General features: G+C 55.6%; 1 protein-coding gene across 10 annotated transcripts in view; it reads right to left on the reverse strand.

The window, feature by feature from the left end:
* The window catches only part of ANO1 (anoctamin 1), a 205,658-nt gene that overhangs the window by 93,003 nt on the left and 86,873 nt on the right, over positions 1-25,782 (reverse strand). For 9 of the 10 annotated variants that reach the window (XM_032282524.1, XM_032282528.1, XM_032282525.1 and 6 more), the window contains 2 exons: positions 16,235-16,407; positions 4,806-5,138 (listed from right to left, as the gene is read on the reverse strand). In XM_032282524.1, coding sequence (XP_032138415.1) covers positions 4,806-5,138; positions 16,235-16,407 — 506 coding nt within the window. Of the gene's footprint in view, positions 1-4,805; positions 5,139-16,234; positions 16,408-16,824; positions 16,927-25,782 lie in introns of those variants that run through there. The other variant, XM_032282530.1, reaches the window with a different exon arrangement.

Genomic DNA, 25,782 nt, shown 5'->3' on the forward strand with positions numbered 1-25,782 from the left:
GATGGGGGAGGGAGAGGAAAGGAGATGGAGAGGGAGGGGGGTGGGAGGGGAAGAGATGGGGGAGGGAGAGGAAAGGAGATGGAGAGGGAGGGGGGTGGGAGGGGAAGAGATGGGGGAGGGAGAGGAAAGGAGATGGAGAGGGAGGGGGGTGGGAGGGGAAGAGATGGGGGAGGGAGAGGAAAGGAGATGGAGAGGGAGGGGGGTGGGAGAGGGAAAGAGATGGAGAGACAGAGGGGGAGGGAGAGGGAAAGAGACAGAGAGGGAGAGAGAGAGAAAGTGAGGGAGGGGTAGACTGAAAAAGAGGGAGGCAGAAAGAGAGAGAGACAGAGAGGGGAAGAAAGGAGAGAGAAGGGAGAGAGACTTAGAGGAAAAGAGAAAGAAGGACAGAGACAGAGGGAGAGAGAGACAGACAGAGAGAAGTGAGAGAGAGAGAGACAGAGGCAGAGATGAACAAGAGGCGAGGAGGAGGAGAGATATGAAGTGAGGGAGACAGGGTGAGAGAGACAATCGGGGAGAGAGGGAGGGAAAGGGGAGAGATCCTGAAGCGCAGCCCCTGCCTCGGGGGCGTCTCTCTTCCTGCCCTGCGGAGCCGTCCTGGGACCTCTGAGCCCCTCCTGTAAACCCACGTTGAAGGCTGCCCTGTGATCTAAGCGCCCCTGCCTTCTTGACCCACCCCCAGGTCTCTCTGGGACATGGCTTCGTCCTCCGCTGGCTCTTGGTTCACTGGAGTGGCGCAGGCTCCGGGGTGTCACACGGGGCACCAAGGCTCGTGTGGACGCTGGGGTCTTGCTCTCAGGAGGCCTCTCCTAGTTTGCGCCAAAGGCCCTTCCCACACTCCTCACACCTCAAAGCACGGTGTGGGCAGGACCGGCGCCTCCGCCGCCCCAGGAGCTGGGTCCCCCAGATCAGCTGAGCCGGACCCTGAATTTTGACAACCTCGGGGGTTCCTGCATGCCTCCTGGACCCTGCAGCGAGGCGGACCAGGACAAGGCTGGAGCCTGTCACTCTCTCAGATCATCCGGCCCGCCCTGGCCATGACCCTGCCCCATGCTGCTACCTTCCAGCTCCAGTCTGCCCTCTCCAAGGCAGCCCACTCCGGGATTACCCGCCGCGCACAGCATCTAGTTATTGGAATGGGCTGAAAGGCGTCCCTTACAAAGACATGATCAAGTCCTAACTCCTGGAGCCCATCGATGTGAACTGCACTTGGAAACAGGGGCTTTACAGATGTAATGGAGTTCAGATAAAGGCGTAGGGGTGGGCCCTAAGTAGAATGACTGGTGTCCTTACAAGAAGGGGACACACAGAGACACACAACAGAGAAGGCCGAGTGACCACAGTGGCTGACATTAGAGTGATGCAGCCACTAACCAAGAACACCTGGAGACCCAGGAGCTGGGAGAGGCAGGAGGGGTCCTCCCATGGAGGCTTCAGAGGGAGCACGGCCCTGCTGGCACCTTGATTGTGAACCTGCTATGACAGCATCCATTTGTGTGATTTTAAGCCCCCAGCCTGTGGCCCTTTGCTATGGCAGGTGCACGGCATGACAGCTGTTACCAGGTCTCCAAGAACTGGCCCCATTGTGCACTTAGCCAGGCCCGTCTTCCAGGTCGCCCTGAGATGTCTCAACATAATGAACCTTCCGACTCGGTGAGGACGCACACACGGGGGCTAGGGGCTGCTCACAGCTGTGTGGGGCTCACAGCACACTTTGTCCAGGAGAGACACAGTGTGTCACTCCCACGGGCACCCCAGGAACAAAGGCCAGGTCACACCTGCACAGCCGGCGACCTCCAAGAGGCTGCCTGTCCTGGCCACAGCACACAGTCCTGGAGGTGGCTGGCACCCCCCAGGGGACCCTCTTGCTCATCTGTCCCCCTGTCTCTCCCTCCAGGTCCGCTTCTGCCTCCACCTCCGCATCCAGCCTTCAGAGCAGGATTCTCAACTGGGGGCAGTTTTGCCCCCACGAACACTGGCAATGTGTGGGGACATTCCTGGTTTGTTTTCGCAACTCGGGTGGGGAGTGGGTGGTGCCACTGGCCAGGTAGAGGCCGGGGATGCTGTTAAATATCACCCGCTTCAAAGCAACTAGTCCTCATTCTGGGGGAGGGTTTCATAGAGCGCGTGAGTATCTGATAGACTGCAGATCTTTCTCCCCAGGAAAGCTCACATAAGCCCTGAATTTTGCTTCCAATTGGGTAAGATTGTGCAACTGGGCTCTCTTGGAGGCAATCTTGTTTCCAAAATTGCAAACCCTTTGCTCCTTGTAATCTGAGCACACCTCTGGGAAAGGTTCATTCCCAAGAGTGCCTCTTCCCCCTGAAATGAACACGGCCGCAGCTCTGTCTGCCAGGCATGCTGGCAGGGGCTGGCACACACCTCAGACGCTGCAGGAGCCCAAGCAACCTTTTAGTAGATCTGGCTCTGCCGGTCTCCAGGAGAGCAGGGAAAGCAACAGGCCGCCCAAACTATGGCTCCTTCCAACAGCCCTGGGGGCTGGTGCAGCTCAGATGAGAGCTCTGGGGTTTCCAGGAAGCCCTCATAAAGCAATTTATGATTTGAGAGGCCCCAGCAGGGATGTGAGAACATCTCAACTTCAGTCCTTTGAAAACGTGAGCGAACACGTCTACCCTGCAATCGTGGTTTCATCTTAGACATGGCCAGGTCAACTGCTGAAAAGCCTCTTTTAGCTCTCGAGCCAAATTACCGATGAAATGTTGGGGTCATTTCACTGGTAAAAAGTAGATCATTTTGGTGACAACAACCAATGTCCTTATGTTTAGTTTTTTATTTCAAAGTCATGATAAAGAAGATGAAATGTTTAAAAAGATATCTATGAGATCGTATTTAACGAGAAAGGGTCTTTTCTCGCCCTAACTGCTGCTGTAATACATGATACAATGTCAGCCAGGAACCTGCCGCGGGCCAGACTCTGAATTAAGCACTTTGCAAAGGTTACTTATGATCACTCAGTGATGCAAATACTCTTGCTATCTCCATTTTACAAATGGGGAGATTGAGGCCCAGCCTTTCCACCAGTAAGAAGTGGGAAGTCTGGGATCCGGCATAAGTCAGTCAGAATGACCAGACCCCAGAAGTTTCTGTGGAGCATAAGACCTCAGAGTTGTAGTCAGAAGGAAGGGCGGGGCTGGAGCGTCAGCCCCTTGGGGAACAGATGAGATGCAAGGACCACGGAGCTGAAAACCCAGCTCCCTCAGCGTCACCTCCCAGAGAGCGGCCCCGGCCCCCAAGCTTCCCTGGTCTCTTGTGCCCCTGATGGAGCCGATTCCTTCCTTCAGTTGTAAGTTGACGTGCTGAAACAAACCCTGGATAGTAGCTGTATTGTTCTGAAAGCCACAGGGCTGGCGGGAGAGACCACGCGCAAACCTAGCAGGAACCAACCGCTCGCCTCTCTAAGACAAAGCAGGGCAGGACACGGTTCCCTTGCAATTCCCTGTTCCCCAGCTGCTGCCCCCAAAGCCAGGGAGAAAGCCTCTGAATCCTTGTCAGGATCAAATTCTTGCTTCCTGAACAACAGAATTTGGAAGGCCCCTGCCACAGCCTTGAAACTCCAAAGACGCCCATCTGGGTGGCAGGACTCACAGTCTCCTACCGGGAGAAGGTGAAAGGAGACCCAGACAGATGCCCCAGGTTAAACAAGACCTCTTGACTCACTAGCTCAGGGTCCAGGGAGGCCCCACGGAGCATGTTGGATCGTTTTCAGGGAAAGTGATATCTACTTGTTGAAAAACAGAGGTTCCCTAATTAAGCTGCTTTTTGGTCTAAATACACCCAAGATATTCTTATCGCTGGACCAAAAGCATTTGTGACGTAAGGACACAGCGGTGCCTGTGGATGAAATATCAAACCAACGCCACCTTTTATTTTTGGCATTCGCAGGTGACGCCGTGGCATCCTAAGTTAACTTGCCGATGACTTTTCCTGCTTTCCATGTGTTTCAGAGACTTTGCTGATTCTCGGTTAATCTGCACAGTGATGGCTCTGCAGGTTGGGGCCCTTCCCCCAACATTCCTGGGAGGAAGGGCTCCCGCGCACAGGGAGGTTAAGGCGACAGCCGTGGAGCACACGGCAGCCCCAGGGCTGCTGCAGGAAGCACGCCTGTACCAGGGCCGCTAAAGTCACTCTCTGCACACAGCTGCACCCTCGGCCTCCCAGCAGCCAGGCGCACGAGGTGGGCCGACCTTTTGCTCTCTCTCGAAATCCTTCTCCTAGGAAGATTCACAGGCTTTGCTAGGGAGCGGGCTCCAGAACACCGTGTTACAGAGCCAGGGACTTCCAAGCACCAGGGATGCCCAGCGCTCAGCCGGACCCACTCCTCGCTCTACAGATGGGAAACTGAGGACCAGAGAGGGGCCGATGCCATCCAGGAAGACTCCCAGGAGAGCTTCGTCCTCCCTCCCCCTGATCGGGCAAATCTTCCCAGGAAAGGAGCTGACCAGAAGCAGGAAACGCTGTGACCCTAAGGTCGTGGCTGTGAAGGCCAGCCCCTCTCCCAGAGCAGCTGTGGCCGGAGGAGCGGGTCGGGGCGTCCCCAGCGCTGTTCAAAAGCAATTTCTACCCCACCTGAACAAGGGCGGTGTCACTCCTGAAGGAGGTATTCACTGCTCCTCAGTCACCAGGGTGCCAAGCCACACACTGCTCCCCAAGAAGACCTCCTGGTCTTCTTTAAGGACAGCTTAAAGCTAAAACAAGATACCAGCCTCACACCTTCTGAATAGGAAAGCAGCCGCCCGGAGCCCCCCACGCAGCCCACCCCGCAGGCCGGCGCGCAGGGAGATAGTTACGTCCTCGTCCCGCTCCAGCTCCAGGCCGGCCTCCAGGAGGTTGCCCTCGTACTCCTCCCTGCGGAGACGCTTGTCGTCCTCGTGGTAGTCCATGGGGGGCTCGGCTGCACCCACGTCCAGTGGTGCCCCCTTGCCCGGCAGGGGGTGGTCCTGCTTGAGGCTGCGAGCCCCAAAGGGGGTGTCGCTGTGCTGCACCCTCCTGGCCAGGGTCCGGCTGCCCGAGGGCCTCTTGTGATGGTACACCAGGATGTAGTCCACCTTGCGCCGGCCGTCACGGAAGTACAGGCCATACCTGCACTTGGCGTCAGGGTCCACAGACAGGGAGTTCAGCAGCTGCGGGGGAAGAAGAGAGACGCCATTCACCATCGGGTGCCCTGACGGGCCTTCGGAGGGCCCTGGCTCCCTGCCCGGCCTCACTCCTCACTCACTCACTCAGTCACCCCTTCACCCATTCACTCACTCACTCACTCACTCACTCAATCAATCAATCCGTAACTCACTCACTCAGTCACTCACTCACTCAGTCACTCACTCACTCAGTCACTCATTCACTCACTCACTCAGTTACCCATTCACTCACTCACTCACTCACTCAATCAATCAGTAACTCACTCACTCAGTCACTCACTCACTCAGTCACCCATTCACTCACTCACTCACTCAATCAATCAGTAACTCACTCACTCAGTCACTCACTCACTCAGTCACTCACTCACTCAGTCACTCACTCAGTCACTCACTCAGTCACCCATTCACTCACTCACTCACTCACTCAATCAATCAGTAATTCACTCAGTCACTCACTCACTCAGTCACTCACTCAGTCACGCACTCACTCACTCAGTCACTCACTCAGTCACTCACTCAGTCAGTCACTCACTCAGTCACCCATTCACTCACTCACTCAGTCACTCACTCACTCACTCACTCAATCAATCAGTAACTCACTCACTCATTCACTCACTCACTCAGTCACTCACTCAGTCACTCACTCACTCACCAGTCACTCACTCAGTCACTCACTCAGTCACTCACTTATTCAGTCACTCAGTCACTCACTCACTCAGTCACTCACTCACTCAGTCACTCACTCACTCACTCAGTCACTCAGTCACTCACTCACTCGGTCACTCACTCAGTCACTCACTCACTCAGTCACTCAGTCTCTCAGTCACCCATTCACTCACTCACTCACTCAGTCACTCACTCACTCAGTCACTCACTCAGTCAGTCACTCACTCAGTCACTCACTTACTCAGTCACTCAGTCACTCAATCAGTCAGTCAGTCAGTCAGTCAGTCACTTAGTCACTCAGTCAGTCACTCAGTCAGTCACTCACTCAGTCACTCACTCACTCAGTCACTCACTCACTCCTCACTCACTCAGTCATTCACTCAGTCATTCACTCACTCCCTCACTCCCTCAGTCACTCACTCACTCAGTCAGTCATTCACTCAGTCAGTCACTCAGTCAGTCACTCACTCGCTCTGTCAGTCACTCAGTCACTCACTTACTCAGTCACTCACTCAGTCACTCACTCATTCACTCAGTCACTCAGTCACCCACTCACTCCTCACTCACTCAGTCATTCACTCAGTCACTCACTCACTCAGTCACTCAGTCACTCCCTCACTCACTCAGTCACTCACTCACTCACTCAGTCACTTAGTCAGTCACTGAGTCAGTCACTCACTCACTTGGTCACTCACTCAGTCACTCACTCACTCACTCAGTCACTCAGTCACTCAGTCACTCACTCAGTCACTCAGTCACTCACTCACTCACTCACTCACTCAGTCACTCAGTCACTCACTCAGTCACTCACTCAGTCACTCACTCAGTCACTCACTCACTCAGTCACTCAGTCAGTCACTCAGTCACTCACTCACTGACTCACTGACTCACTGACTCACTCACTGACTCACTCGTTCAACAGACAGTCCCTGAGCCTCATCCACAGGCCAGGCGCCGTCCTAGGACTGAGATACACCTGAGACCACAGCAGCAGACACTGCCTTCAGGGAGCTGAGCTTCCAGAAGGAGGTATTCACTGCTAATCATTCACCAGGGTGCCAAGTCACACACTGGTCCCCCAGAAGACCTCCTGGTGTACGGAACTAGAGCAGGCTGGGTGTCAGGAACCTCCCTGGCTGCTGGCAAAAAACTATGGTAGGCCGGGAGAGGTGGCTCAGGCCTGTAGTCACAGCCCTTTGGGAGGCTGAGTTGGGCGGATCACAAGGTAAGAAGCTCGAGACCAGCTTGGCCTATATGGTGAAATCCACACTTCTAAAAATACAAAAATTAGCTGGGAGTGGTGGTGGGCACCTGTAACCCCAGCTACTTGGGAGGCTGAGGCAGAATTGTAAGAGTAAGACTCTCTCTCTCAAAAAAAAAGCTATGGTAGGGGGTGGTTAATGGGTACAAAAAAAATGAGAAGAAATAAGACCTGATAAGATCTAGTATTTGATAGTACAACGGGGGAACTCTAATCAATCATAATTTAATTGTGCATGGGCAGATAACTAAATGAGAGTAGCTGGATTCTTTGTAACACACAGGATAAATGCTTGAGGTGAGAGATACCCAATTTTCCATGATGTCATTATTACGTATTGCATACCCGTACCCAGATATCTCATGTACCCCACAAATACATACACCCACTATGTATCCGCCAAAATTAAAAATTAACAGGCAAACAAAAAATCCCCCAACAACATCAAAAGCTACCAAGTGAATGAGGGTTCCCCACACGCACTGAGGCAGAGCTGAGCTCAGGTTTTGTGAGTGCAAACCTCAATCTCTGATGGCCAGTGTCAGGGGCAGTGCCACGTCAAGGTGGCCACAGGGCCATTAACTAGTTGTGTGTCCAGAGGTGAGGCTTTCGTGTCTTAGTCTGGGCTCTCCCCCAATAGAGCCTGAGTAGAGCCAGGGGTGCTAGTGTTTTACTGGGGAGGTGATCTCAAGGTGCCAGAGGAGGCAGACGGGGAGGGAGGCTGGCAGAGGTGGAGTAAGGAGCAGCCACTGCTACATGCAGCTAGGCTCCATCCTGCTGGGGACCTTTGGAGTGACCGTGAAGGGCACACCCCAGAGCCAGTACCCAGAGGGTGAGGAAGCTGGGCAACCATGTACCCACTCTGGCCCCTTCTTGGCTGGGTCACTCCTGGGGTGTTCATTCCCCTGCATGAGCACCTTCCCCACATGTGGCCTTCAGCAGCGCCTGCACGGGCGGACGCCTTTGGGAGCAGAGGAGAGCAAGCCACTGGTATGGATGGGCACTGCTGGGGGGTGCCCTGGGGTGACCGAGGGGGCGGGCTTAGGGCTCCTACAGGGCCTGCCTACCACAGTTTCCTTATTTGTGGGGGTCACAGGGGATAGCAATGTGGAGGGGTCGGGTTTAGAACCCAGATATTCCCACAGTGGCGATGTGGTGCAGCCATTGCAAAAGCCAAGCCTGCGCTGCTGGGATTCCCGAGGGATTTCACTGGTTGTCAAGACAGACAGGCCAATCAGAACGGTCCACAGAGCTGTGCCTCCCTGGAGCTGGCCGCCTGGTTTCCACCCCAGGTTCCTGTGTCTATGCGTGGACACTCCCTACAGCACTGTCAGTCCCTGAGGGGCATCATCTGAGGAGAGGGCCTCCCTGATGGAGAGCAGGGACGGCGTGCTGCACCAGGCAGGGCCCGAGCCCCCTTGGCCTTTGGTCAGCTGCACTCACGCCTTGCTGGCCTGGACGGTCTCCCCACGTGGTCACCTGGATCCCCTGTGCGGCTTCCGGCTGCACCATGGCTCTAGGTGGCTGAGCATTGGTCAGGAAAAGGAGCAGGCAGAAACCCTCATTCAAGGGGGTGGGCTGTATACAACCCAGAGTGCATCAGGGTGTAACCCCTCACCAAACTGTCAGCACTGCGTGGGGGGACAGGGGAGGGGAGGCCTCAGGCGGAGCTGTCCTCTTTAGTTGCAGGGGAAGAAGAGAGGAGGCTCTGGGCCGGGGGCTGCTGGCTGGGCCCAGCCCCACCTTTCATAGGTGTTGATGGCAAGGGTCTAGACTCCTCTGCCCCTGGTTAGGGGACAGGTGGGGCCCTGCCCCCGGCCCCTTGGCCTCTCTGGCTCTAGGGTGCCTCTCCTGGAAACAGCATTGCTCATGGGAGGGCCCAGTCAGCATCGGGTGCCAGCAGGAGGCTGACTTCTCTTTACAGTAACACAGGGCCCCGCTGTTCTGGTGGCTCTCAGGAGGACCTGGAGGCAGCATGAATGCCCCGCCCAGAATGCCCTCTGTGACCAAGTTTGAGGGTTCTAAGGGGCCGGGACCACACCCATGTGGGCGGGTGGCTTGGGAGGACTCAGGGGGCAGGGTGGGGGAGGGCTGGCTTTTGAGGGCAGTGGGTTCCTGTGCCCAGCCCCGTGAAGGACGGGGTTCATGGAAGACCCCAGTGTCGCATGTCTGCAGCCAGCATGGGGGTGTGGGGTCTGTACTCCTCCTGCGGGATAAGCACGAAAGAGCTGTTCTTCTCAGTGTGCCAAGGAGGAAACTGAGGGCTGGCAGGGCAGGAGAGCCCCGGGTTACAGAGCAGGAGGGAGGCTGAGCTCAGCCTCAAGTCCCGTCTGCACGCCCAGGATGCGGGCCCTCTTAGGAGCAGTGACTCAGGGTGACACTATTTCTCAGCCCGCGTATGTCATCTCCCTTTGTCCCCAGAAGCTGACCCTCTGAGGGGAGCACTATAGTTAGGTCTCTTTGACCTGGAGGAAACTGAGGCTCCCATGGGTGAGCTGCCCAACTCAGGGGCCCCAAGTACCAGACTCTTGCTGGCTGATGCCAGTGCAGGGCTCTGCCTCTGGTGCAGAGGGGCACGGGGAGAGGGCAGCCAGCTAGCAGGCCTGCTTCTGTCCCAGCCTGGGGCAGTGTCGAAGCAGGACCGGTACACACAGCAGGTAAGCACAGGCTGGTGGGGAGGTGTGGGTGACACCAGGCCACAGGTATGTCTGGGACAGTGTGGGACAGCAGGTGAGGCTGGCCCAGGACAGGGCAGTGGCTTCGTGGCAGGCCCCGTAGTCAGCCAGACCCGGCTCTGTGTCCAGGCTTGGCCCCTCTCCAGCTGCAAGGCCTGGGGGAGGTTCTGGACCCTCTGAGCCCCAGGGCGGGTTTCTGCTAAATGGGGAGTGGCTGGGAGGCTTCACCGAGGGGATGGTGGTCTCTGCGAAGCTCAGCACCGCCCTGGCCAGAACGATCTGGGATGGACGCTCCATGTAATTCTGGGGCCAGGCGCCTGGGGGCCATCCCCTTCACCCCGACTGCCAGCCAACGGCAGACTCGCATTCCCCTCAACATCTCAGGGAGGTCAGACGAGGGCAGGGCCACAGGGAGCTGGCAACTAAAGGTGCTTTTCTCTTCCCAGGGCTGAGCATGCAAAGGAGCCAGACCAGAAGCTGCTCTGGGAAGACACTAGCGAGGCACAGGTCTCCAGGGGTCGGGGGCACACCCGCCAGAGTCCCAGGCATGCCCAAGGGCTTGGGCTGTTCCCCCTCATCTCCTCCCTGTACCTCTTTCCCCAGCCTCCTCTCCCCCTCCCCCAGGCCTTCCCCAGCCCCTCCTCCTTGCCTTTGATATGCTCTCTCCACACACCCTTCATGTCCCTCTCAGCCCTTTGTAATTTGACCTGGTTTTCAGGGCACAGGGCAAATCCCGCATCCTCTGGGATCTGAAGGTGGCCAGCCCCTCTGGCTTCTGCAGGTCTCTGTGTGCTGGGACTGCCTCTGAGCCGTCTTGCAAATCAGCCCCAACGCTGGACGGCAGGACCCCAGAGGCCTGGCCAGGGACTGTCTAGAGATGTGTTAGAACACAGCTCCAACCTGACCTCCACACACAGGGACTCAGAACCCGGTGGGGGCCCCATAAACGCCCCTGGTTGGCGGTGGTCATGGTGATAGCAAACAAATCCTTACAGAGAGGGAGGAAATTCATGGGGATCCCTTCAAGCCAGAGAGCAGGGAAATTACACTAAGGAGTGGCCAAAACTTCTCTATCAAGGTGAAACAGGAAAGGTAACCAGGTTCAATATGAACCCCCGCCATCTGTCCAATGGGGTCTCATCAAGGGATGCACCCACCCTCAGGGGCCTGACAGTCTTTGGGAGAACAGAAGCGTCATCTAACTTCCCGGCACGGTGGGGGAGAGACAGCATGGCGGCCTGATCAGGAGTGGCATCCTCCTACCTGCATTCAAAGACCAGCTCTGCCACTCACCAGCTGTGTCACCCCAGGCACACAGCTTCAGGTTCTGTCTTTCCGTATCCCTAAGACCTCCCTCATGTAATCTGACCTCCCTCATGGGGTTGCTGGAAGGACGAAACCTGTTAGCGTATGTTGTAAAGCATCTGCAGCAGGGCCTAGCATCAAGGGAACCTTCAACAGAAGTTTGTTCTAATTTGGAATTGAGACACAGGCTCACATAAAGAACTAGGGGAGGACAGGGGAAAAATAATCTTGTGGCCAGAGTGGACCACAAGCGAAAGACGGTAGCAGTGCCAAATCCAGGCTTTAAAAAGTTACAGAAGGAGCTGGATGTGATGCTGGGACCAGCAGGAGGCAGGACCAAGCACAGGTGTGGGAGTCCCAGGGCCTGACTCTGTCACTGACTTGCGTGACCTTGGGTAAGTTGCTTTGTCTGTTTAGGTCTTAGTTTTGTAAAGTGTGGGCTCTCTCCCATCTAAAGGGCTGGGAGGGCCCCAGGGTCTGGAGAGCAATCCCGAGCTGGGCTTAGAGAGAGCTGGGAGGTGAACACACAGCAAGGGCCGGTGCGGTTGCCATGGTGGCGTGTGACTTTGTGATGCCCTTCCACGGAGCAGTGGAGAGGGGGCCTTTCTTGTGTAGAATGGGACAAAAAGGCAAAGATGTAATTGCAGTGTGAGGGACGTGGGTTGGACTTCACACGTAACTTCCCAGTCCGAAGGCCTGGGAAAGCCTCAGAACATTTATGTTTCTGTATTCTGCAAGCAATGCCTTGGTGCACCTTTGCTGAGGGCAAGTGGTTTCTTCCTCATCTTTTCTTTTTGGACGAAGTCTCGCTCAGTTGCCCAGGAATGCAGTGGTGTGATCTTGGCTTACTGCAACCTTTACCTTCTGGGTTCAAACAATTCTTGTGCCTCAGCGTCCCGAGTAGCTGGGATTACAGGCATGCACCACCATGCCTGGTTAATGTTTGTAATTTTAGTAGAGATGGGGTTTCACCGTGTTGGCCAGGCTGGTCTTGAACTTCTGACCTCAGGTGCTCCAGCTGCCTTGGCCTCCCAAGGTGCAGGGATTAGAGGTGTGAGCCATACGCCCAGCCTTCTTATTCATCTTTTTGATGGTTGGCACTGAATATGTGGTTGCTGAATGAATGAATGAATGTGGGCATGTGTGAATGAACAGCATGGGTCTCGTATACTGTGACTGGCTGTGGTCATCAGATCCAAGGATACAGAAGCTGAGACCCAGCCAGGCCAGCGACTTAAGCACCACAACTCCCCAACTCAGAGCCTCAGTTTTCTCATCTGTGAGATGCCGACAAAGCCATCTGGACTTAGGTCACAGGATTCTTGCAGGGATAAAATGTGATGGACGATCTGCTGGGTGTGGTGGCTCCCGCCTGTAATCCCAGCACTTTGGGAGGCCGAGGCAGGAAGATCACGAGGTCAGGAGACTGACACCATCCTGGCCAACATGGTGAAACCTCATCTCTACTAAAAAGCAAAAAATTGCCTGTAATCCCAGCACTTTGGGAGGCCGAGGCGGGTGGATCATGAGGTCAAGAGATCGAGACCATCCTGGTCAACATGGTGAAACCCCGTCTCTACTAAAAATACAAAAAATCATCTGGGCATGGTGGCGCGTGCCTGTAATCCCAGCTACTCAGGAGGCTGAGGCAGGAGAATTGCCTGAGCCCAGGAGGTGGAAGTTGCGGTGAGCCGAGATTGCGCCATTGCAGTCCAGCCTGGGTAACAAGAGCGAAACTCCGTCTCAAAAAAAAAAAAAAACCCAAAAAATTACCCGGGCGTGGTGGCACGCACATGTAATCCCAACTAGTCAGGAGGCTGAGGCAGGGGAGTCGCTTGAACCTGGAAGGTGGAGATTGCAGTGATCCAGCTGGTGACAGAACAAAACTCCATCTCAAAAAAAAAAAAAAAAAATGATGGACGATCTGAAGGTATTTTGAGGACTCCCTCCTGCATAACTGGGGGAGGTACTCCTGGAAGGTGCCCCCCAAGGAAGATAGGAAAATGGTGGAAGAGAAATACTTCCCTTAGGCCACATGGGAAAATGAGAAGGAGAAAGGTTCCCTTCACAGCAGGAGTATCCTGGAAGTGCCGTCCCAGGCACCAGGACGGTGAGCGGGCAGCCTGTATCTGGTGCATACCTGCTCTATGAACTCCTTCCTCAAACTCCAGGGAAAGGACAGAAGCGGGGAGGGACTCCTACAGCCACACCTTTAACACTGCGCTGGGACTCCAGGCATTGGGTTATTCAGCTCTTCTCTGGAGCTGGTGCTCCCGGAACTGAATTCATATCCATATGAAATGTCTTGATCACTCAAGGGAATTTACAAACTTCACTTTCTCTGAAAATGGGCTAAATGCAATCAGTGACTGGTAAAATTTCTTTTGGTTTTGAGATTCTTCCAATTATAGTTAAGAAGGGAACATCAGCTTTGAACTTCACTTGCTGTCTAAAACATTTTTAAAATGGGATCACTATGTATCAGTGTGTGACTATGGGGCGTGCTGCGTAGTCTAGAAGCAGATCATCTCCAACAGCAGATAATCCAGGAAATACTGGGCAGACACTGGCAAATCAGGAACCTCAGGAGTGTCTGGGCTTGTTTGGGGCACACAGATCCCAGGCCACTGACAACCACCAGGTTGAAGGAAGAAAGTAGAAACACTCAAATATCAACACAAAGAAGCAGAAACGAATTGCATCCAACCTGGTCTCTGGATTTCAAGTCATTTCTTCTTATATCTCACTGCACAGAAACAATGAAGTGATTTCCACCCTGGAACCTGGGAATGAGGAGAGGCAAAAGCCACAGGCTGGGAACCCCAGCCTGAATTGGATGAACTTATTCTGTGGTTGATTTATGCATGCATGAGTTGCACGCCTGAGAATGGGGTAGGGACTTTTGAAATGCGGCCCATGCCCTCTGGCCCTCGTGGGTACAGAGCCGCCTTCGCTGAGTGACTCAGGGTAATGACTGATCAACTGCTGTGGGCTTGTTGTGCCGGGGATGCCCTGGGAGGCTCTCCCTGCCATGCTGCCTGCCCTGCATCATCAGGCCCCAGCTCCAAGGCTGCAGCCTCCAGCCTGTCTGGCCATCCGCTGGCAGATGCTGCTCCCAGGCTCTGCCCCCTGCAGCGCGCGCCTCTGATTCAGCCTTCCAAGCTCACAAAACAAAGTATGGGCCATGGAAGTGCTGTGTGCAGCCTAAGAGTTGATGGTCTCATCTGGGCCCAGCAGCCTCTTTACAGACTTTGCGTCCTTCACCTGGGTCTGCAGGAGGCAGATAGTTTCTGGGCCTGGATGAGCAACAGGTCCTGAAACAAAAACTCCAGAAACCAGGGGCTTTTCATTTAAGGCTCCATTTCTTATTGAGCGTTCAATTCACCAGCAAGTCCTGTCCAGGTCGCCCCCAGAGCATCCATTTCTGCACCACCCTGGCCACACGACCTTCCCCCAGCTCCTGGCTGGTATTCCAATTGTCCCGCTTTTGCATCTTTGAATATGCAATGTCTTTGAAAGACTCAGTCCCCACCCATCAGGTGTAGAATTAGCGCCTTCTACAGAATATTATTCTTCAGGCAGGCTTTCTGCAGCTCCCTGGTCTGTGTCCTGGGCCCTTCCTAACTGTCCTCCCAGCTGGTGGGTGACTTGGAGCTGGTCACCTGCCTTTCTGGGCCTCAGTTTCCTTACCTGTAATAATGGCACCTACCTCATATGTTGTGAGAATTGAATGAGCTAAGACACAGCAGGGACCCAGCGCTATGGCGTCGTCCCTGTCACTGCCCTTGGTAACGAGTAACGTTCACGTGGATAACGCGTAACGTTCCATCACCATTTGTTAAGTAAGCTCCAGAAGGGTGGAGCCTTCCCTGTGGCATTCTCTGAGGGTACCCAGGGGCCAGCATAGCCTGGCATGTGGCTTTGATCAAGTGGCAATCCCTGAACTCTTATGGCCAGTCATGAATCATAGGTAGACCCCTCTCCAGAGACACCTCTGCCCAGTGCTCCTGGCAGCTCCGTGCAATCTCGATTCCTAAAAAGCCCTCCCCTAAGGCTATCCCCCTCCACTATGACCCGAGGGGTGCAAGGCCTGACTGACCAAGGCCAGAGTGTCTGCTGTCACTGGAACAGAGACCCAAAGCCAGAGCTTTGTCCCTGCTTCATCCCTGGCCTCTCTGTGTGCCCCAGGGACTAGGGGGCCAGACCAGGGCCGTCCCCATCCTGATGGGAGCTGCGGTGCTGGGCCGGACACCCGGGGAGGGGCCTTGATGGGGCTGCAGGGGAAGGAGGGAGGAAGGAGATTCTGTCCTTAAGTCCCACAAAGCGCTGTTGAGAGCTCCCCTCACCCCAAGAGGAGCAAGCCAGTCCCAGCCCTGTCCTATCCTCTTCTGGAAAACTTTGTCCTTCAAGCCAAACCCTTCCTGGGAGAATTCTGCCCCCCTCCCTAAAATGTAGGGATCCCTAGACTTCTGGGTCTGGCCCTAGGGAGGGTGGTGGGGATACTGGGGACCTCAGCATGGGGTCCCCAACTTACATGACTGGCTTCCTACCAGTGCCCCCACCTGAACCACGCCTGGGTGCCAAGGGGAGACAGGGACGACGGTAGAAAGCAATCTCCAATGATTGGCATTCCAGTGCCAGGGTACCAGACCCAGCGCCCTGGGCACAATGTGCGTTTCTGGCAAGGTGGTGAAGCAGTGAGGCCTGGCAGCTACCATCATCCTGGAGTGGAGACCAACTTGGCCTTCACCCAAGACCCCCACCACCATCACTGCCCCAACGGGCACCCCTGGCAGACAGCCAGGAAGGGAAGGTCCCATCCAGGGCTCCAGCCGTGAGCTCTTGGTTGGGCTGTGAGCTCCAGCCCCGGGCGAGACTTCTTTGGGGACTCTGAGCTCCGGAGCCAGGCCATGCCTGGGGGCCCGGCGCTGCGTTGGGCCGAGTGGGCGCCTCGCTCCAAACGCGCAGAGCGCAGGCTGGGCGCACACACTTGACCGGGGCCGGCGCTCCCTTCCCGGACGCACGTGCGCGGGTGGGCGCCGCGAACCCGGCGCAGAGGGTGCGGCCCGCGCCCCCGGGGTCCCAGGAGGCCCCGCCGCCGCCGCCCGCTTCCCGCCCTCGCCGCGGCGCAGGTGCGCGGCCCTCCAGCCCCGGTCGCGGCCGCCCGCACTCACCGTGCCCTCGGACGGCAGGTAGCCGATGTCCTCGATGGCGCAGATGTTGATGATGTGGACGCTGCGGTCCTCGGCCGGGAGCGTCGAGTACTTCTCGTTGACCCTCATCGTGGCCGCCTGTGCTTGGGGACCGCCGGGCGGCGCGCCCTCCCCATCCACGGCCCCGGCGGCCTCTGCGGGCGGAGACGGCAGCGTTCGCGGCGCGCTCGCAGGGGGCCGGGCCTCCCCGCGCCCAGGCCCGCCGGGGACGTGGCCGCCTCCCGCTCCGCCCGCCGCCCTCGCCCGCCCGCCCGGCCCGCGCGCTCCGTGCGGGGTGCGCCTGAGCCTCGGGGCCGATCGCGCTGCCGCCCGGCTGCGGGTCCCGCGCCTGCTCCGGAACTTGGACTCCCGCCGCCGGCCTTTGCCTTCAAGATATAAGCGCTCTCCGCCCGCCTATGGCAGGGGCGGCGGCCGCGCGGGTCAGATTTTCCGTAGAAATTTAAACACAGGAAGAAAAAGGATTCCATTCCTGCGGGCCCCTCCGAGTTTTATTTTTATCCGGAGAAAGTGCCCCTTTGGATTTTTTTTTTTTTTTTTGAGGGTTTTCATACCAGGTATGAAAAGGGGGGACTTTCAATAAAGTCCCCGAGTGGCAGGCGCTTCTGTGGCGGGTCACCTCCGCCTCCGGGGGAGTGAAGCTTCTGAGATTGGAGTCTGGAATGTTCTCCCTGCCCCCTTCCCTCCCCTCCACCCTGGCAAACTCCTGCTGTCACTCACGGCTCACCATCTCCAGGGAACTCGCCTGGTTCCTGCCGACCCGCCCCCCACCAGCTGCCCGTGCTCCTGGGGTAGGCTTTTCTGGGGCTGTCATCTCTGGAGCCCACCGATGTTACCCGTGCCCCCCCCCCGACCCCATTAAGGAGCCCTTAGTGTTCTGCCCAGGTGCGTGCAACCTCCCTGATGCAGGGCATGAGTGTGTACCATCTCATTTAACCCTGCACCTGCAAGGTTGGAATGCGGGTCCTCATTTTGCCGAGGACACCCAGGCTTAGGAATGCCAAGGAACGGTCTCCATCCTCTGAGGCTGGGTGGTGCTCCTGCAGAGAGCTATCCCCACTGCAGGGCGAGGCTGTCCTGCTTTCGGGAGGGAGGATGGTGGTTTTGATCGCTCACACCCGGCCCCAGCAGGGGTCTGGCACACAGCAGATCTTCAAGTCTTCTTCCCCTAAGGAGAGTAAGGCAGGTCCCCAGGGGACAGCCACACTCTGGTTAAGCCCCAGGGGCCATGCTGGCAACCACATCCACTGGAAATAAAGTCTCCCTCTACCTCTTACAATCCTGTGAGTTCTTCATGGTGTGCATCAGATAGCACCTCTAGCAGGAAGTCCTCCTGGATTCTCACCCACTGCCTCTTCCCACTCAAATACATGGACCTTCCTTTCTACCCAAAGAACCTGCCTGAACCTCAACTAGCACTTCATTATTCCCCCTCATTTTACAGTGGGTTGTCTACCAGGTTCATACAACTGATGCTCAATAATTGCTTATTAAATGGCCATTTGGGAACATTCAAGGTCTACAGCAGTGATTAGGAAGTTGTCTTTCAAGGTCACGAGGTCATCAGCATGCCATGGCTCCAAGTGTGGAACCTGGAGTCAGCTAGGATGGGGTTGGGGAGAGGGGGTGGGGGCTCGCTCCAGCTCTGGCACCTTCCAGCACTGTGACCTTGTGCCAGCCTCCTCCTGGGCCTCAGAGCCTCCCCCTTCTCATGGGAGTCTTGAGCGTGCCTGAAGCTGCCAGGCATGCAGTGGTCACTGCTGTCACTGCTACTGTCATCTTGTCATATTTTCCCTTTCCTGGTGCCTCAGTGAGACCCCCCCCCCCCCCATTTAGGCACAAGTCTGTGACTTCCTTGAACTTGGAGTGGTGCAGGAAGGCTATTTGGTTCTCAGGTTGGTGGTGCCAACGGGCGCGGAGTGGCCCTAAAGGACTCTTCGTCTGCACCTTGGACAGTGAGAGAGGGTTTGGAGGAGGGCCCCAGGCTGGCCAGATCCACACTAGAAACAGTGCTCCATGGCCTCTGCCCCTAAGAGTTCAAGCGTCCAGCACTGGGAAGAATTCCACAGAACATACAGAGGATTATGTAACTCCATCTGCTAATCCTTGTTGGTAAACAACCAGCATTGCGTAACACTAATGTACTGTCTTTCCAAATTTACGTTCGAGTGGCAAAGGACCTTCCAGAGCTCCACGAGGTGCAGTTTGCAGAAAAACAAAAAGAGTAAAAATCTACTTGACCAAATCTGATACACTGGTGTTCCCAAAGGTTTAGGAAGTGACACTTCTGGCTTGAGAGGGCTCTGGGCTTCGGGGGCTGCTGGGTGGAGGGCCATCTCCTAGGCAGGATGGCCCCACCTTCTCCCCAGACAGCACCCCTTGTGGCTTTACCCAAGAAACAGTGTTGAACCTCTGGTTTCTGTGATTTATGCTGTAGCCAGGCTCAAGGCATCTGCTTGCCTGTAAGACTCCACCTCCTTTGCTATTTCCGGTATGTTTCCTTTTTTTATCTCCAGTATTCCTGCATTTTAATTCCTCTCGCCCCTTTCCCAAGTCTTCTGAGGTGGATGGTGTAGACACGCACAGCAAGGGCAGAGGAAATGCAGCGTGGCCTCTGCACAGCAAGGGCCAGAGAAGATCAGCTCTGCCCCCAGGCCTCTCCTGGCCTCTGCCGGGGGTTCATGGGTCTAGGGATTTCAGGGACCGACACAAAGTAAAAGCAATCGTCCCTAAAATTGGAACGAGAAAAGAGAATTCCTGTGAGAGGTGGTATCTCCCAAGTCAGGACGAGTTTACAGGGTGGCTTTTGTTCCATAGGTGGTCCACTTCTCTAGTTCCCTGCCCCCGCCTGTGTCCCCTGGGTCACTTTGTTGGGAATCTCTCTCCCCTCTAGTCACTAATTGCTCACACGTGGGGCCACTCCATAAACGCTCACATTCATTTTTCTTTTTCTTTTTGTCTCAGTGATTTTCTTCACTAAAAACCCACGGGGACAGATTTTGCGGGCAGGACTAATTCCCCGCTCATGAATTAGTAAAAACCTGGTCTAACTCGTCCAGATGGTACATTTTGTGATGGGGAGCTCCGGGCTTCCCAGCTGGCCTGTGTGGCCCTTCAGTGTCATGTGATGGCATGCGCCAACTGATACAGGTGTCTTTGCTGACATTTTAATAGTCACCGGGGATGTAAATGTCAAGTGGCAAGGAGTGGAGGCCAACAAGCTGTCAGGAGGGTGGCCTCCCGGTAAGAGGCTGCACAGGGGAGCCCTTTCCAACTTGATTTTATTTCCATCCTGTTGGCATCGCCCACAGGGAAGAACATCTCTGGGCACTGGCTGAGCTGCCGGCAACTCAGTGGGAGGTTGGACAAACCAAACTTTACAAAGGGAGCAGAACGAGGTGCCCCAAATCATGGAGATGCAGGGACTGGTTACCAAAACCACAGACCAGAAACCCGTTAACCACCTGCACAGCCTTGGCATGCCTCGATTTCCTTTTTTGTAAAGTGAGGCATGACGTTTCTCCTTTTGGGTGGTGGGTGAGGGCCAAGAGGCCCAGCGCCTGGCCATGGTGAGTCCAGGCCAGGGAGGCAAAGACCTCTTCTTCTTCTTTTTTTTTTTTTTTTTTGAGATGGAGTCTCACTCTGTCGCCAGGCTGGAGTGCAGTGGTGCAATCTCGGCTCACTGCAACCTCCACCTTCCAAGTTCAAGCGATTCTCCTGCCTCAGCCACCCAAGTAGCTGGGATTACAGGCCTCTTCTAATACGGGGTCTCTACAGTGGAGGTATTGGGACCGTGGGTGTGCAGAGCTGGATCCTTCTCTGTGGCGGGGGCTGTCTGTGCGATGTAGGACATTTTGCAGCCACCCTAGTGACCTCTACCCACCCATGAGATCCCAGCAGCACCTTCTGCCTCTAACCCCAGTGTGACAACCAAAAATGTTTCTTGATGTTGTCAAATGTCCTCTGGGGACAAAGCCAGCCCCAGCTGAACACCACTGCTGTCAAGCTTGTCCGCGGCCCTCACCTGCCCTCTCACCTGGACCTGGGGGCCAGCTTCATGAGCCCCCGTTTCACAGGTGCGCACACCCGGACAGTTGACGTATTTGGCTAAAGGTCAGGGAAGACACCTGGAGAGGTGATATACTTGGCTTTCATTCTAGTCTCCTGATCCCCACCCGCCAAACCAGAGCTCGCTCCGTGAATTCAATACGCATCCAGAATTAGGGAGGTAGCGCAAAGGGGACTCGGTTTCTTTTTACAAAATAGAAACAGCCGGGTGCCCAGGTTACCTCCGTTGGTGGAGGTGCTGGTACCCTCAAAGCTTGGGTGCACTGAGCCTGCCTTGCCCCTTGGTTGGCCCAGTACAAATCTCTGCATTCAGAGGGTTCTAATAAGTGCTGTTGACTCACGAACAGCCCAGGGGAGGGAAAGCAGCATGGAAGCAGTGAGCAGTCATGACTCAGGGACATTGTGAGCGCCAGCGGCCACCGATCCCAATCCCACACCAGCCCCACGCTGCCGGGCAACCCGAGTAGGGCAGAAACAGAGGCCAAACAGGTAAATGATGTCACCTCCCAAAAGCAGCTTGGGCTGTAATTACCCCCGGGGAAGATGTGCCTGGGGAATTTACAGCCGAGATACAGCGGGCGGGCGGGAGACGGGCCACTGTCTTTTCCTTCCCTCGCATGATGTCAGCGCCGGAGCAGAGGCTGGCCAACCGCAGCTGGGCTCTGAAAGTGGCAGCCAAAGCTCTGACACGCGGCCAAAGCATGAAGGTCTGTTGGGGGGGGGGGATTTTTTTCCCCTCCAACAGAATCCACGGGCATCCCGTTTCCATAGGAGGGTTTTCGGATTCTTAATGTGTTTTGTGAACCCAGGGCCTGCTTTCTGAGAATCCCAAGAGCTTTAAAGCACACCCGGGCAGCTGAGACCCTGGCCAGGCCATCTCCTCCTGGAAGCCTTTCTGGTTCAGCTCAGATGGCATTGCTCTCCTCTGCTCCTCCCACCTGTGGCTCCAGCCACTCAGGGTCCCTTCTGCCCACCATCTTCAGTTTTTCGGGCTTCATTTCTGCACTGTTTACTCTCCTTCCCATCCTGGGCACACTGTAGATTTTCCCCGTTTATGTTTATTTAACAAGCAGCCGTGCAGTGCTCGCTATGAGCCAGCACTGTGCTAAGCTCTTCCCAAGTGTTCAGTCGCACTGTTAGGGTGATTATAGCCATCTGTAAGTGTGTTCACACAGGCATGCACTCCTGGATCCTTCACTGGGAGGTGTGGGGAGTAGTGTAGACGAAATCTTAAACAGCTGCCTCCTCCCTGGTGGCTCTGCAGGAGGCACAGCCTTCCTCCCCAGGATGATGGGTGCATTGGCATCAGACACCCTGCCGGTGGGGACAGCACCTGCCCACTTGGACAAACAGAACCTCTAGCTGCCCACCACTGCTTCAGTTCTTCTTCCTGGGGTTTGAAAGAATAAAAGCTCCAGATTGCTGTCCTTTTCCTTTCACCAGCTTACTTCCCGAGAATAAGGAACTCCCACCTCACAGAAGCTCTGGCTTCAGCCTGAGCTTGTGCCACTCCAGAGGGACGAGGCTGACCTTTGCGGCTTCCTCTGAGCCCCCGCCCCGGACTGTATTTTCTCCCCAGACACGACGCAGCTTCTGATAGTGAAGGACAGGTCCTGGTCCTCCTGGCCTCTGGTCCGAGGCACTGAAGGTGACTTAAGGCCCCAAGGCGGAGGAGCTGGGACTCAAGTTGGCACCCCTGCACTGTTGAGGGCATGAACCTCACGAGAGCTGCTCTCCGCAACAGACTTATCCCTGCACCTTCCAAGGGGTGTGTGCTGGGTATGAACACACCAAACCTGCATCATTCCCTCGGTGTCAGTGACCCGCCCATGCCGCCAATTTCTGTAAAGACCCATCTCTAAGGCCTGAGATGGAGCCTAACGCTACAGTCACTGGCAGCAGCAAGCGTCTCACTCTGGAGCGAATCTGGGTCCTCATCAGACCCTCCCTTCCCCAAAGCCAAGGAAGCCACAGCTCCTGATCTCACTTGTCCCACCAGCTAAAAACGGCCTTTTATACTTTTTAAAAAAAAAATTATTTTCTTGAGATGGAGGCTTGCTCTTGTTGCCCAGGCTGGAGCGCATTGGCACAATCTCGGCTCACTGCAACCTCCGCCTCCAGGGTTCAAGCGATTCTCCTGCCTCAGCCTCCCAAGTAGCTGGGATTACAGGCACCCACCAAGGCGAATTTTTGTATTATTAGTAGAGACAGGGTTTCCCCACGTTGGTCAGGCAGGTCTTGAACTCCTGACCTCAGGTGATCCGCTCACCTTGGCCTCCCAAAGTGCTGGGATGACAGGTGTGAGCTACCTTGCCTGGCCTCATTCACTCATTCTTTTCTATCCCTAACCTCCTCTAACCCCTTCCCGACTTTGTATTTCTCCATGGAATCTGCCAATCCCTGCCTGTGGAGGAGGTTGCTTCATCATCTTGTTTTCCTGTTCGCCTCCCCTCACCCTCCTTGGCTAGAATGGCAGCTCCAGGCGATTTTGTCATGATTTGGTGGCTCATTTTCATGCCTGAAAATGACGTGAGCCACAGGGACCTAGAAAAATGCACAGAATTGAGCCAGTCATTCAACAGAGTCGGGCCCCAAGGCGCGCTGACTCTTAAAACATAAGAAGGGTCTCCTTTAAGATCTGGCAAAACCAAAAACAAAACAAAAACAAACAAACAAAAAAGACGTAAGGAGGGGAGGAGGAGAGAGCGTGAGGCAGACAGCCGCCGCCTGTCTTTGCAGAATGGTTTAATGGCCAACAGCGAATTAACTCAGTCATTTCAATCCCTTTGCTTGTGTAGACAAAACCCAAAGGTCCGTGTCCTACAGAGCTAGCAAGTACATGCATACTCACATGTGCACGTGTGCACACGCACTTGCACACATACACAATGCCAACTCATCCCAAAGGTTTAAAAATGGACCCGACGGGGACCTCCTCCCCAAAGGCACACATAATCAGTGGTTCCCGTGTCCATCTAGACGCCCTTCCTGAATACAGACATTTAAGATCTGTAAGCTCATCACAGCCCACATCCTCCAAGACACGTGGTTATGTAGAGCCCAGGGGCCCCACGGCTGCCTGCCCTGCCTCACACAGACCGTCATTTTCCAAAAGCTATTCCTGAGACTCAGCATCCCTGCCTCTTAAACATGAATAATTACGTCTGGAATCAGGCTTTCTGGAAAAATCAAGTGCCCCCGTGCCCCTTTAAGCTCATCACAGCCCAGATCCTCCAGGTTAAACGATCTCAAACCTGTTTCCCTTAACCCCCTCGGAGGGAGTTTATTCATCGATTTTCGCTCCACTTTTTCATGCTCAGCTTAAGCGCCTCAAGATGTTCTTGGCCATCCGTTCCTCCATTCCTGTTTCCTTCTGGTTTGATGGAGAAGCCTCTCCTCCACGCTTAGAGGGACGCTTTCAAAGCCACAGGTTCCTTCGGGATCTCTCTGCAGAATGCACTCCCCAGTTCCTTCAAGCCACATTTCAGAAGAGAAAGCTGACCCTCTCCTTGGTTAGGGAGGACGCCAGGGCTCCCAATTCTTTCCAAAAGGAAAACAGGGTAAAAGAAAAGAACTCCCAGCTCACGCTCCTCTGTGAGTGGATTCAATGGCCTGCTCCATACAGCAGGGGGGCCCTGTGAAGGGGAAGATTCTGCCATCTAGGGGGTCCTGAGGCAGGAAGCCCAGCCTTCGTAGATGCACCTAAGAAAAGACATGGGCCCGGCCCCCACCCCCAGGCCCGCGGAGCTGGATGAGTCTGCAGCAGCCGGTGACATTGGGGGCCAGCTTGCAGAGAACATGGTGACACCCTTCCTTCCCTACTGCTGCCTATCACGGCCTTGTTTACCTTGGGGACCAAACAGAGAGGGACTGTTTTTCCTTAAATGACCACGGGGACACCCCTTACCCGCTTTCCACTTCAGAACAATTGGAGGAGTGGGCTGGGGAAACAGTGGGGGTTGTGCCAGGGAGAGAGCCCCTCACCAGGGAGCAGACAGAGGCCAACGCCTCCTCCTCCTGGGAGTTCACTGTATTATCTTTGGCTGGACTTCAGTTCCCTGGGTGCTGTGACCCTCCCTCCTGCTCTCTCACGTCTCCGAGGCTTCTGCTAAGAAACCACCTCTCCAGGGTCTTCCCTGGCCCTGCTCCCAGCCCCTTCCTCTGATTCCCCCCATCTGTTATCTGACAGCGTATTCTCCCTGCATCAGGAAAGCAGGGACCTTTGTCTTCTGCTCAATGTATTCTCAGGACCTAGCAAGCCCGGCACACAGTAGGCATGCAGAATATCTTTTGGAAGGATTAACCCCTGAGTGAGTGGGCACCATGTCCTGTGTCCGTGTCCACGGAGTCTAGCGCCCGCCCAGCAGAGCACGACAGCGTTTATCCATGGGTCAATGTCTCCCCGCTCAAACAGCCCATGCACGGACACTCGCTTCTTAACAGGAGGCTGTGGAATCTTCACACACAGGCTCTCCCCAGGGGCAAGGATGGAGTTGCTGTCTTAACATTTTCCAGTTGGCGGGGCTGCCAGGGAAAGCTGCTGAGGCCACTGCCACCCATCACAAAAGTCCCACTGAGAGCTGGGCCTTCTCCAACACGAGTGTTCTGTCCGGAGAGGAGGTGGGCTGGGCCTTCCTGGCAGGAGCATGTCCCCTCCACAGGGGCAATCAGTATACTTATGAAGGTCCTACTATGTGTTGAGCTGTGAGCCCAGGGCACAGACCCACAGGTGTGGGGCTGACAGTCATCCAGGAAGCAGAAAAATGACAGCCACAGAAAAGTGCAGAAGGACCAGGGAAGGAAAGGTCACAAACAGTGCCAGAAGGCTTTGCAGAGGGAGTGGCTTCTCAGCTGAACCCAAAAAGGTCACTGGGAACTAGGAAGATGAAGAGGAGGGGTCGAGCGCCCCACGCCAGTGTTGGGGGTGGGCACGCCAAGGGAGGGGAAGGCTGGGAAGGGCCTCCAGGCTGCCCGTGCCTCCACCGGGTGCCTGTGAGCACCTTCTCCAGGGTGCCAGGCACTGGGCAAGAAGCAGCCAGCGAAACACGCATGACTCCTTGTCGTCTTGGAGCTGCCGTCCAGCAAGGGGCAGGCAGACCATCGGCAAAACAAGCAAGTGACATGGCACCTGGGTGCTGGGAGGCGGGTAAGCCCTGCAGGGCAGAGGGGTTTGATGCGGCTGGAAGGTGGGGACGGCAGTTTGTCATGGTGGCCAGTACGGAGCTTGCTCTGTGAGGGGCCCTTCACTGCTCGGCTCTATATGACTGCTCGGCTCTATATGACTGCCCGGCTACGTGCGACCGCCCGGCTGTGTGCGACCGCCCGGCTGTGTGCGACCGCTCTGCTGTATGCGACCGCCCGGCTGTGTGCGACCGTTCCGCTGTATTTGACTGCTCCGCTGTATGCGACCGCCCCGCTGTATGCGACCGCCCGGCTGTATGCGA

This window comes from Sapajus apella, unplaced genomic scaffold (assembly GCF_009761245.1).
Source record: "Sapajus apella isolate SASKATOON/1434 unplaced genomic scaffold, GSC_monkey_1.0 scaffold14, whole genome shotgun sequence".
Taxonomy (NCBI): domain Eukaryota; kingdom Metazoa; phylum Chordata; class Mammalia; order Primates; family Cebidae; genus Sapajus; species Sapajus apella.